Source organism: Convolutriloba macropyga, unplaced genomic scaffold (assembly GCF_964194025.1).
Source record: "Convolutriloba macropyga unplaced genomic scaffold, txConMacr16.3 SCAFFOLD_4772, whole genome shotgun sequence".
Taxonomy (NCBI): domain Eukaryota; kingdom Metazoa; phylum Xenacoelomorpha; order Acoela; family Convolutidae; genus Convolutriloba; species Convolutriloba macropyga.
In genome coordinates, this window is record NW_027449300.1 from 4,196 (window position 1) to 18,135 (window position 13,940).

At 36.4% G+C, this 13,940-nt stretch overlaps 1 protein-coding gene across 1 annotated transcript; it reads right to left on the bottom strand.

Moving 5' to 3' along the window:
• Positions 1 to 5,531: 5,531 nt before the first annotated feature.
• Positions 5,532 to 13,688, bottom strand: LOC142354933 (coiled-coil domain-containing protein 17-like; the record flags this gene model as incomplete). Its single annotated transcript, XM_075407257.1, has 7 exons — positions 5,532 to 5,736; positions 6,756 to 6,986; positions 7,681 to 7,787; positions 8,203 to 8,327; positions 11,796 to 11,868; positions 12,325 to 12,592; positions 13,342 to 13,688. Coding segments are annotated over 7 exons (1,356 nt in total), but the record flags the coding sequence as incomplete, so codon positions are not given.
• Positions 13,689 to 13,940: the final 252 nt, after the last annotated feature.

Sequence of the window (13,940 nt, forward strand, 5' to 3'; positions counted from 1 at the left end):
ACAATTGTGTCCAGACCAGCTAGAGACAGACAAATTTTGGATCTACAGAATGCAGAATCAGCTACTGCGTGGATTATGTCTTTTGTGGCGAAATGTCGCGCAGAGAAGAAAGAGGACAAGGTCAACAACGACGGTACTGTACAGGATTTACAGGGAACCAATATCTTCCTTAGTATGTGCGGGCAAGATGCAATTATTAAACTTAGGAGCCTAATGAGTCCTAGGAGTTTGATAGACACTCCGTATAAAGACATCAGATTTGCGATTCAAAACTATATTTCTCCTAAAGAGAGAGTAGTAACGTCAGAAAGGGCTAAATTTCTGTCCGTTATACAAGGTGTAGGGGAGTCAGACGACAACTTCCTAGCACGTCTTAGAGAAGAAGCACGCTATTGTGACTTCGAATAACTGAAAACAGCGGCCAACCCCGAAGAGGAGCAGGTAAAAATAAAGTTTATCTCAGGTTTGAGGGACCCTGAAGCAAAACTTAGACTACTAGACGGTATTAAAGCAAAACCAGCAATGTTGGTTACTGAAATGACCGAGAGCTTACAGTTCAGAAGTCAAGCAATGGCTTTTGCAAGTTCTTCATCAGGTAATAAGCCCTTTAATGTGAAAGAAGAAGTTGGGTTCAACTTCAAAAAGACCTTTCGAAAATCAAATGAAAAAATTACGGCTGAAAAAACAACAACATGTGCACTAGGTGTGGAGGTAAGCCACACTCTAGTAGACCCTGTCCAGCGCTAAGTAAAAAATGCAACACCTGTGAAAAGGTGGGACACTTCTCAAAAATGTGTAGAAGCAGACCCCAACCAAATTCAGGTAAGTACAATAATCAGAATAACTTTTGCGAAGAAGAAAATGTCTCTTCAGAGCAAGCATCTCCAGCATCGGAGATGGGAATATTTTTACTAAAGAACAAATCTTTAGCATGTCTGTGACATGGGAATATATCTCAATAAATAACAGCAAAGCAAAAATGCAGGTAGACACAGGTGCAGATAGCACAGTGATATCATCAAAAATATGGACTGAGCTTGGTAAACCTCAGTTGGATGGTAAGATAAGACATCTTGAAGCTTTTTGATGGTCATCAATTAACGCTTCTGGGATCACTTACTTGTGACGTTGAGTGGAACGGAAGCAGGCTCACTCAAAAACAACTTGCAGTTGTGCAGTCTGATAAAGAATTTGGACTACTTGGTGGAGACCTTCTACCCAAGCACGGCGTGAACAACATCACAGCCGAGCACCTACTGGCTGTGAAGGGTTACAAAGCTCATGTGAAGTTGATACCAGGAACACAGCCAATGTTTTGCAAAACCAGAAAAAAACATCTACCTCTTCAAGACAAGGTCACAGAGAAGCTGGAACAAATGGTCAGACAAGGCATCCTTGAACCGGTACAGCCAGGAGGAGTCACTAATGCATCTCCAGTGGTGTGGCAGAGAAAGAAAAGTGGAGAACTGATACTTTGCGTGGACTTGAAAGTGCACATCAATGGCAAGGTCATGGATGAGGACTACCCAATACCCGACATTGAGACGATCTTCCACAACATACATGGGGCATCATACTTTGGCGAAAATGACCTCTCAGATGCCTCCTATCAAATTGAACTTGACGAAGAAGCTAAAGATATATGCACAATCAACACATCTCAGGGACTGTTCAAGATGTGCCGACTACCTCAGGGACTGAAAAAATCTTCTTAAGTCTTCCAGAATTGCATCGAATCAACACTCAAAGGAATTAAAGGTGTTGTGATCTTTCAAGACAATGTATTGGTGTATGGAACTACCAAGGAGCAGTTCGACAAGAAAATGCTTGCAGTGAAGAGTCGACTACGTGAGAAAAACTTTACTATTAATGAGAAAAAATCCAACTCAAAACCAGTCGATAGCGTTAGCTTTTTGGGATACTCCATTTCAAAGGAGGGAATAGCACCAGATGCCAAACATGTTGAAAAAATAAAAACTGCAAAAGCACCAACTAACAATAAACAACTCGAATCGTTTGTTGGGCTAGCTAATTTTTACGGAAGAATGATTCCTGATTTTGCAACAAAAATGCTGCCCTTAAATAAAATGAAAAATAGCGATTTCTCATGGGGCAAAATGCAACAAAAAGAGACTTAAAAATTGATTTTATGTGCTAACCCACTAGTACAGCCATATAGCCTACAAAAAGAAACAACAGTTACTACTGACGCCTCTGAAAAAGCTATTGGAGGGGTTCTTTCGCCAGAAGGACATCCAGTCATATATGTATCGAGAAAATTGACTCCAGCGGAGCAAAACTACTCGAACATAGAGCGGGAAGCACTGGCAATTGTGTTTGTGGTGACAAGACTAAAACAATTCTTTCTTGGAAGACGATTTACCCTACAGACTGACCACAAACCACTCAAATATCTCTTTGCACCAGACGAGGAGATCCCGAAGACAGCATCAGCGAGAATCACAAGATGGGCAATAGCTCTAATGGGTTTCGACTTTGAGTTGAGGTACACACCAGGAGAGCAGATACCTCATGCATATGCTTTGAGCAGAATGGATTTTGGCGAAGACGAATCGGACAACGATCGAGTGTGCTTCGCAATCAATAACATCTACTTCGCCCACAGTGATTTGGTGACCCAAGCAGAAATCAAAACTGAACTTGGAACAAACAGACTCTTCCAGGACATAATGAAGCGAATCAAAAGCGGCAATTGGAAACAATATTCAGAAGCGGAAAAAGGATTCGAACAACAGAAAGATGCACTTACTTTACATAATGGAATCATCTTCAGAGGTGTTGTTCCTTTCATTCCACCCAAACTACGACACTTGGTTTTGGCAAAAGCGCATGGGACACATCCCGGAAAGAATGCAACTGAGGCATCAGTCAGAATGATAGCATGGTGGCCTGGCATTACCCAAGACGTTCAACACTTTGTTAGTAAATGTAAGAATTGTCAATTGAACAGGCCTAGCCTGGGAAAAACGGTCTCTACGTGGCCAGAAGCCGACGTTTGGGAACGGCTCCACATGGACTGGGGTTATGTTAAGGACCAAGGCAATATCTTAGTAATTGTTGACGCGGGTTCTGGTTGGATAGAAGCCTTCCCCGCGGGAAATAGAACATCAGAAACAGTTATAATATATCTTAGTCAAATCTTTGCAAGATTCGGAATACCAAAAACTTTAGTTTCTGATAATGGTCCAGAATTTGTAAGTGGTGACCTTAAACAGTGGTGTGAATCACTGGAAATTAAGAAAATAGAATCACCCATCTATCATCCAAGAGCTAATGGACTAGCTGAAAGAGCAGTTCAGACAGTGAAGCGGGCACTTCAAGCGTGGAGTCCCAACCTTAAAGTGTCATTTTGAGCATTCCTGCAAAGGGCACTGATGACACATCGCAACACTTCAAAGACGAGGAGCAAAACTCCAGTTGAACTCTTGTTGGGACCTAGAGTGAGACTACCAGTAATAGCCCATTTCGACTTGTGCGAACCCATTCTATTCAAGGCCAACGAAAACAAAAAGACAGTTCCTGCTACCTTCATCATCAGGAAGGGCTCGAACACATCTTTCCATCTTTCATACAGCCCGAAAACTCAATACGGGCTATTCTAACGAGCGACAACCAGATTGCGAGACTAGACGAGGACAGTGTGAAAATTGAACCAGCAGTGGAGGAGACCATATCTCAATCAAAACAACAACTTCAGAGTACAGATGTGGGACCTTCACTTCAAGATGAAGCTTCTGCAGCCACATCATCTGCAGAGCACCAACAACCCGAAACCTCAGAGCCTTCACGAACATCAACAAAAAACAGAAAGCAACCCGACAGATTTGGAGAACCTATACCCAAAAACTTAATTAAAAAAGGAGGAAGGATGTGATGGTTTCAAAGAAACATCAAGAAACGTAGAAGTTTTCTTTATTAAAGTTTCAAAGAACGAAAGAAGAACTTACCTGACGAACTTTATTGCTGTGTCGATAAGTAATGGCCACAAAACTAAACTCAATTCTAATTTTGTTTTGGCGCTATCATTATCTTATTGACCTATCAATCATATGTCAGAAGCAAATTCTCCCACCAACAGCAACCTGATTTTAACATCCACCGACCTCCAGCTAATGAACTCGATTGTACCCAAGCCATATATGATTCTCATGAAATGTTGGTGAAAATAGAAAATCACCTCCAGGATTCGGAGTTAAGATCTATTCACATGCCAATCATGTAAAATATTTTTAGCTAATCTAAATTTTCTCTGTATATTTTCGCATAGATAACCACTATAAATACAAGCTAATTTTTGTATATTTTTAGTTCAAAATTTAATTTAAAATTCAACTTATTGAATTCTTTGACCCGTGTTATCGACCACGACAATGTGGATGCACTTTTTGCTTGCTTACAATTTTATAAAATCATATTGACATTTTTGACAGTATTTGTTAGTTTTGATGATATTGTTCTATTGGAAATCATAATTTGACTCCTCGTGTCTGTTATGCAAAATGTGATGAATTGGGTAGATGTTTTTATTCTCTCAAATGAATAAAAGTTCTAACTAGTTTTGAAATTCGAAAAAGTTCCAAAGTTCTAAATAGTTCTAAATTTTTAAATAGATCTAAAATTCTAAATAATTCTAAAGTTCTAAATAGTTATAAAATACTAAATTATTCTAAAATTTTTAATAGTTCTAATTTGTTCTAAATTTCTAAATAGTTCTAAACTTCGAAATAAATCTAAAACTCTGAATATTTCTAAAATTCTAAATAGTTTTCAAGTTCTAAATAGTTCTAAAATTCTAAATAGTTCTAAATTTCTAAATAGTTCAACAATTCTAAATAGTTCTAAATTGTTGTAAAATTCTAAATAGTTCTAAAATTCTAAATAGTTCTAAAATTCTAAATAGTTCTAAAATTCTAAATAGTTCTAAAATTCTAAATAGTTCCAAAATTCTAAATAGTTCTAAAATTCTAAATAGTTCTAAAATTCTAAATAGTTCTGAAATTCTAAATAGTTCTAAAATTCTAAATAGTTCTAAAATTCTAAATAGTTCTAAAATTCTAAATAGTTCTAAAATTCTAAATAGTTCTAAAATTCTAAATAGTTCTAAAATTCTAAATAGTTCTAAAATTCTAAATAGTTCTAAAATTCTAAATAGTTCTAAAATTCTAAATAGTTCTAAAATTCTAAATAGTTCTAAAATTCTAAATAGTTCTAAAATTCTAAATAGTTCTAAAATTCTAAATAGTTCTAAAACTCTAAATAGTTCTAAAATTCTAAATAGTTCTTAAGTCCTAATGAATTAAAGTTCTGAATTTCTCTCAAATGAGTGGAAGTTCTAAACATTCAAGATATTTTTTTTCAGTTTTAAAAGCCTTCTTTTTCAAACTACATCATTTTTTCACTGAAAACTGTATAAGCAGACTAAGAAACAGAATTATGAGTTGCAATAATACCATTAGAAGGCTCTAACAGAATCATTGATGATGATCTTATATATAATTCATTTGGTTTACCTGCGGGACAGTGTTGAGGTCCTTGACAATCATGTCTGCCCTGAGAGGGATGAGTCTGATGGGGGTCCTCCACCGTCCAGAGAGAACCCTCAATTGGTTGTCAAACAGGAGCACCTTTGCCCACCCGATTGTCTTCTGCCTCGGAAGGAAGCTGCTCTGGGCCTGTACCTCAACTACCAAGGCCAAATCGGGGCCCGGACGACATCTTAACATCAACAGAATTTGAAATCAAAAACTTAACTTTAATTTTAATTTTTGGCATGGATATTGGGGCAACGTGTTGACTCAAGTCACGGTGAGCGATATGAAAACATAGCTGGATTAATCCAGATTGGGCGGCTGAAATTGTATATAATTAAATCTTGGATTATCATAAACTAAAAATCACAACAGCATATTTCTGGAATATTCACCTAAAAGATATTTTTATAGAAGACGAAACAGAAATAATTTTTTTGAAAATTGTTTATGTCGAATAAAGATGTACTGGAAACTATATTTTTTGAGAATTTAGCACACTAAGCCTCAATTATAAATTTATATCCCAACCGAAATGATTATTATTGCGATGCACTTCAAACGAGAGTGGACAAAACTGTTCCACACAAAATAGATCCCGACATGAGATCCGACCAGGACTGTGGTATCCGACTAAATTGCGCTCAAGTTTACATATTCGGGACGACCTCAAAAACACAGGTTAGTCTGATCAGAGACAATTTGGAGCGCAGAATAATCTCATAAAAGACAACTTTGAGCAAAAGTGAATTTTATCAGAAACTGTTTCTAGCGCATGTAGATTTGATCCGAAATGAATTTGAGCACAATCAGGTCTGACCAAAATGACCAGGCGGGCCTGATCAGAAGGAATTTCGAGCGCATTTCGGGCGCAATTGAGTATGACCTGATGTGAATTCAAGCGCTCTAAAATCTTTCGAGCGCGCTCAGTAGAATCAGAAGTAATTTCTGCATAGTACGGTCGGTCTGATCAGAGATCATTTCGGTCTGAATACAGTCTAGCTGAAGCCGATGTTTACTTATAACTATTCTTTGACTGGTATTGTTTTGTCTGAACTCGCAGGGATATTTTGTCTGAAATTAGGGAATAACTATTGGGTACTGTGCTCCGTTTCAAAAACAATATCTATACCATTTGCGCTTTAAAAGATGGAGAGGAGAGACCAAAAATAGCCAGAAACCATATCAGAAAAGACATCAACTCACTTTTGAACCGGCTGACTGATAGACAGCAAACAGAACTTCATGCTGCTGTCAGTCACTGGATCCACTGAGCCTTGCTGTGTGGGCATTGCCTGTGAGAAACAGTCTCGCTCTGGGAGTACTTTGGCTGTACACACTTCATGTGGACCATTGTATAGAGAGACAATCAACTGCATCTTGTCGTAAGTATGGTCTATGTTGAGCAGGAAATCGTAGAAGATGACAAAACCGGCTCTGTTAAAACAGCTTTACTATTATCTCTCGAGGAAACTTTCTATAGTCCTCCAGACTTCGTAATTAACGACACCCCCCACCCCCTCTTGCGTTCATCTTGGGTGTGGACATACTTGATTTCACCTGCGACCTAACTCTGGGCTTATTTTCACCCTCGATACATTTAGCCTGTCGCCATATTTTAACCTCATATCTGTTCACACTACACCCGAAACATTCGAATGTCTATTTTGAGCTATAACACCTCAATTTTTAAAACCAAACCCCACGTATCCCTTATTTTGAAAACTAATTGTGCCAATTATTTGAGGAAATAAGTTCGTGGTTAATTATTAGGGCTTGAAATTAATAGGATCAAAAGAGAGACATTGAGAAAAATAATGTAAGGTGCTACCTAGTGTTGTTTCAACAGCAATGTTAATTTTTTGTTCATTTTTACTGTTCAGAAATAGCCTTGAGTTGCGATCCGCTCAATATAAATTGGATTTTATTAACAGTCTAGATTTTTTTTTCGTTAATGTGCTCTACAAGTCCGTTTTTTTTGTTTGAGTTGAATGTTTTGTGCCATATCAAAGATTTAAATGTATAAATTACGCCTGAGCTCGGGGGTTGTCATAAATATCTACTCATTAAGTGTGGCGGGTGAGGGGGGTTCAATAACAAGACATCACATTCGTTCATGGATGAAACTCACGTGGGGTCGTATGGCTGGCTATGCAGACTGACGTAGTTGTTGCTGAAGAGAGGGTTCGATGGCGTCATCAGGTGTGGGTTCTCCTTAAGGGGCGGAATCGGTTTAGGCTACCAGTCAAACACAAAACCATTTTTAATCTTTTCGATGATTGCCTATATGATTCTGTGTTTAAGGACAGTAGAACAGCACAAGATCGTGCCAGTAATAAGATTTTGGTGATGCTCTCGAAACTGCTTCTGATGACACAAAAGTGAGATCAAATCAGCCACTGGTCAGACTTTTCCCCTGTTTTAGGGTCAACCAAGCATCCTGTAATTTTGAGCGATGAACACAAGTGGGCACCTAAGTTAGTCTGACCAGGGTTTCATTAGTCTCGGAACTTAATTTGAGAGAGACAGTAAAAGGAATCTAGGAGTTATCATTGTCAGTAAAAAATACTAACTTATTTACTAACCAATACTTTTTTCAAGCTTATATGAGAGGTGTGGCATCTAAGTTATATGTAATGGTATATTGTGTTACCGGAGGGTTGAGATACTCCTTAATCTGTTTGAGGTATGCCTCAGCTCTCAGAGTATCTATCTCGTGTTGCATGTTCATCATCTTCAGGTAGTGTTCACGCTGCACCTTCTCAACAATGTCCTCTTCTGTAAGAATAAACAGATCATCAATAGATGTTGAAAAAATTTGTGTTAAAAACTATTTGTTGATTTGAAAAAATATGCTAAAAATATCTCTTAAACTATTTACAATTCTGAGCTCGACTTTATTTTGAATGGGTACGTTTTATACGTCAATTTTTCCACAACTACTACCGCGACTTTATGACTGAGGAACGGAAGAAATTGCAATAGATTTAAGTAACTCAAAATAACTTCATAAGCTAAAACTAGTCCAGACTCAATTTGCTTTGAACTGGGACACGATCAACCCCTTGTGTTCTTATGTTAAAAAGCACCTTGGTGCAAAGAATTGATGGCGTTTAATCCGATCATTAATGGCATCTCTGATGAATAATAGGTTCTACTTCTTTTCACCCCTATTCATTTAACCCCCTATCATTTAACCCCTCTATCACTTCACCCCTCGAGCATTTCATCCCGTCACTTAGAAGTCGACATTAAAGGCATGTTTTGTCATAATTAAGTGGATAAATTAATCCCACGTTCGGTTGTGGTAGTTTCATATCAAGTCCCACGGGCCGCTGAGGCATGGCCAAATGATTATATTGCTATATTAATTATCCTTATTTTATAGAAGGATTAAAGTCGGGGAGAAATGATAGAGGGGTTAAAAAATAGAGGGGTTAAATGATACAGGGGTGATTAAATCGGGGTTAAATGATAGGGGGTTAAATGAATAGGGGCGAAAAAACGGGACACCGAATAAAATACTCAGAACCCATGAATTGCAGTTCTTAAATTAATCCAAAAGCTTTGGGAAATTTTTACCAATTTAAGGTTACCAACTGAAGGTTTTCCGCTTTTGCTTTAATTTGTTTCTTACACATGAAAACACGATTTCTTACTTCAAAATTTCGTTTTAGAGGTCAAGGCCATTATGGAATCACTAGATATTAATTAGGTTGATGGTTCCAAACAATAGTGGTACTCCTTGTTGATATTCAACATGCAATTTAATAGTTTTTATCTATTTCATCTAATAAACCTAGAACTTTCAGCTATAAAAAAAAGTTTTTCAAATATTTTTTTCAATATGAAAATTATTTTAATTTAAGTCAATCACAAGCCGACTTTTTGCGGAACCAACAAGTGATTAAAAATGTAGGTCGCTGAACTTACACGCACTTCAGTTATACAGTTGTTTCCTTATGACTGGAGATCTCAGTTAAAAATAGGGAAGAATTGAACGGCAGTTTGCTATTTTCAATATTTATCGTTTTTTAAATAACATAAAAATAGAGAAACATTTTAAAGCAAAACTTGTCAAGAGACCAATTACATTTGTTTAATTTTTTTTAAAGTAATGATTATGTTCAATACTCGTTTTCATCGAAAGTTGAACGTGGTTTCAGGAGATCCTTAAGGATCTGTAAACCAACTAGATTTCTTTTTTGTCTCCTTCTAACATTTGTGGACCCAATGTTCACCTTTGTCCATTACTGTTTGCTTGAGAAAAAGATGTACACACTTCAACAGGGTCTGTGAACAACAATTCGAATTTTTGAACTACAGTTGAAATCTTAAAAATAACCTTCTTACATTATCAATTTGTTGCTGTACTTATTCATGCAAACTTAATTCACAATTTTTCACATAGTGTTTGCGTGAATTAATCTTGCTTTTTTGCAGGTCAAACCGCCCTTCTTCGTAGCCATGAAAATAGATTAAATCACAGAAATTAAACATTTGCATACACAATCAGACACACACACACACAAACACACGCACACTCATGTACAAATAGGTTTAACCATTACTTAAAATCGTTGGCACAATTGAACGAATTCGCATAGTTCGAATTATGTAAGTTTCATAGAAAACTCTAAATTTTAATGGAAAATTAATTACTGATAAGTGTTATCTGATTTCCGCAATTCATGCAATTGTTTTATTTTTGATCTACAGTTTTTGCGAATTATTTTTAAGTAAATTAATTGATGGATGTTTTATAATGTTTTTTTCTGCGTAATCTCACACTACCTACTTTTATTAGGCATGTTGGGTCTGTACTGGTGAACAGACAAAACAGTCCCGGACAAAACAGTCCCGATTTGCAAAATATTCCCACCCCGGGTTGAAGTTTCTTTGATTTCATACAAGGATCATATATGATTTCATACTGTCCATACTTGATTTCTTAGTACGATCCTTGTATGAAACCAAAGAAATCATATATGATCCTTGTATGATTACCAAGAAATCATACATGATCCTAATACGAATACCAAGAATCATACATCTGTTTTTTGAAAATCTTCAACCATTTATGTTTTTTGTTTTTATTCGATAGGGCATCACCTATATGATACCCCGGCATCACATTGTGATCCGCCAAAAGACCCTAACGTACAATATCAATTGCAAGTTGGGTTCAAAATAAAAGAGTAAGTCTAAACAAATAACAAAATTTTTGACATACTCTGAGGCCAGTTTATACACATAAATGCTCATTTATAACAAAATTAATCAAGAAAAAAACTGCATATCACGTCAAATTCGTTTTCTGAATACGTTTAAACCACAAAGTTATTCTTTTAGCGCACACAAAGAATCAAATGTGGATTGCAAATGCGATATAATAATTTAATAAGTCCTCTGACTACATTATACGAGAATTTGTGGCACCAGTCAATGTATTATGTGTCATATATGACCTTGTATGAAATCCAAGAAATTTTTTCAACTTCAATGGAAAATCAAAATTATACAGTTTTTAGTCTTTGAATGTTTTTGTATGATCCTTGTATGATTTCTAGGAAATCATATATGGTCCTTGTATGACTACCAAGAATTCATACAAATCATATATGACTTAGTATGATTACTAAGAATCATATATGACCTAGTACGAAATCAAAGAAAGTTGTATGATCGTTGACCCGGGACGAAATAGTCCGGTCTGAAGATAGAAATAAGCATATTCATGAAAATTAACAAAGAAACCCCTCAACTTATTCTCAATATTGTAATGCATCGACTAAATTTTAAGCTGATTACAACATAGTTTTTGCCAAATAAGGTATTTTGAAACAAGTTTCTAGTTTAATCCTAATTCATGTCAATTAAAAACAATGAATTCAGAGGCTTAACTCTGGGACTGTTTTGTCTGAGAATAATTATCAATTTGGGACTGTTTTGTCTGGGACTTTTTTTTATCTGGGACTGCTTTGTCCGGACACGGCCTAAAATTTTCTCGAACGTTATTGATTCTGCTTTAACACTTTAATGTGCGCTCTATCAAGTTTGAAAACTTGCATTTTTCTAAATAATCGCCATGATATGGATTCATGAGCGTCAATTCAATAAGGTTGAAAGATAAAGAATGATAGAATCAGAATCGAGGCGGATCAAAAAAGACAGTTATGTAATTGAACTAATTGAACTGAAACCAAAGTTAACGTACCCGAAGGATAATCGTGGATCAGAACTTACCATTGCTTCTTCTGTATCGGAGTAGATCCAATTCCTGCATGATGAGACGGTTCTCTTTTTCATACTCCAGCAGCTGAAATTTCTCATCAGATAAATTTGTTTTTACTGAAGTGTGCAATTGTTTGTGTGGATTGGATGGAAGGTTTTTAGGATTATAAAACAATATTTAAATTTAGATATTGTTTTATACTGCTAAAAACCTTCCACCCAATCCACACAAACAATTGTACACTGAGATTTTAAAGTAGTGCTGTCACCATAGCTTAACAATAGGCTTAGAATTTTTTAAGTAGACAAACTTTTCTCATGTTTTCTGAAATTTATTAAAACTCAATTTTTCATTGAACTGGAAAGTCATTTTATCACAAATTTAACTCCATGCAACCCATTTTTAAATCCTTGAATTAAGCATAGCTGTTTTTAATCTTAAATTCTAGTTTTGACCATGCATAGTTTTAGCAAATATAGTTTTGGCATAGTTTAAAATTCAGTCAATGAGTCGCTTAAACGAATAATGACAAATTGTAACCCTCATGGCTTCTGTGGCCGACATCTCTGGTTTCGGCACTCCCATAAAACTCTTGGGCTGTCCTCCCTCTGCACCGTACCCCACCCCACCCATTCTGGTCACGTGTTTGTTCATGGCATCGCCCATTGTCTCGTTCATCTGTCGAAGCAGATTGGTGTCGTGTCCCCCGGCCATCAAGTAGGCAGACTTAAGGGCGTTAATCTGAGATGCAGGGTTCTTAGGCTGGTAGGGAATCATTGGCAGCTGAGGTGCCACTCGAGTGGTTTGCCTAAGGAAGATAGGTCAAATTTTGAATGATGTCTGTTTTTTATTTGATTTGGTTTTAGCAGTGGGAGACCATTTTCACCAGTGCCTTTTTCAAATTGGGCTTAAAAATTTGCTTTCTGGAACTATTGTTACACCAAATATACTATAGATAAATATAAATTACAAAAAGAATGCACCAGCAAGAGCACTATTAGGCCACATTGCGCGCTCTTAAGCATTTCTCAATCACAGATTATATCTGCCTTTGTTCGAAAATGAACGTAACACAGAGGAAAAAACTATTGCTTTTGGAGTTTTTTAAACGCAGGAACCGATCGTTTAATAACATTTTATCCAACCAAACAACTTTTCAAAATTGAACTGGCTGGTTTTCTCGACAATTTGAAAATCGCTATCAAGGATACCGTCCAAATAATTGTTTTATTAAAAGTTCGAAGAGAATTAACGGCATCAAAACATAAATCAAACAGACAAAACAGGAAAAAAATTGTTTTCCCAATTTCGCTTGTCCTTACTTGGTTAAATTTGATTACTATGATACGAATTGTAAGCAGCCATACAATGATCACTCAAAAATCGAAAAAAAAAAAACTGTATTTAATTTGTCTGTTGTAGTTTTTGCAAATCTACTAAAAGAGTTTAACGAAACCAAAAGAATGAAAAAAAATTGTCCTAGAGCTTAACCTTCTGAGCCAATAGCTCATCAAATTACTTATTGAATGGCCTGATACAATTATGTTCAAGCATTACTTTTCACGACTTTGAAGTCGTTCACGCTTTAACTCTCGTATTTCGTCTCGAATGGACTCGGCAGCTTTCACTAGCTGCTCATCTTGGTCTCGGATAGCTTTCAAAATCACTTCATAGTCTCCTCCGCCAATTGAGGCAGCCCCACCTTGTGACGTCACAGAAGTTCCCGGGAACTGGGACAACTTAGGCTGTGAGAAGTCTATTTTGACTGCATTGGCTGCTCGATTGGCAGCCGTCTCGATTTGGAGTTCTGTTAATTGTCGCTGAATCTCTAAAAATTTAATCTCAGAATAATCGAATTGGTAATGCCGAAAGCTGTGATTATGTATTTTTCCGATGAATGCACTCTAGGGTAATGATCAATAGACAAATAATTGTTCCCTATATTTTTTTTGAAAAAAATGGGAGAATTTTATGGCAGCACCGAGTTTTTTTGTTCAAACACATTTTCATCGTCTTGAGGGCATCAGTATTATATATATATATATATATATATATATATATATATATATCTGGTATCAAATTTAAGTTCTCTGCGTCTAGAATTTTTGTGCAAATGGACACTTTGCTTTTTTGGTAGAAAGATTTGGCATCAGTTT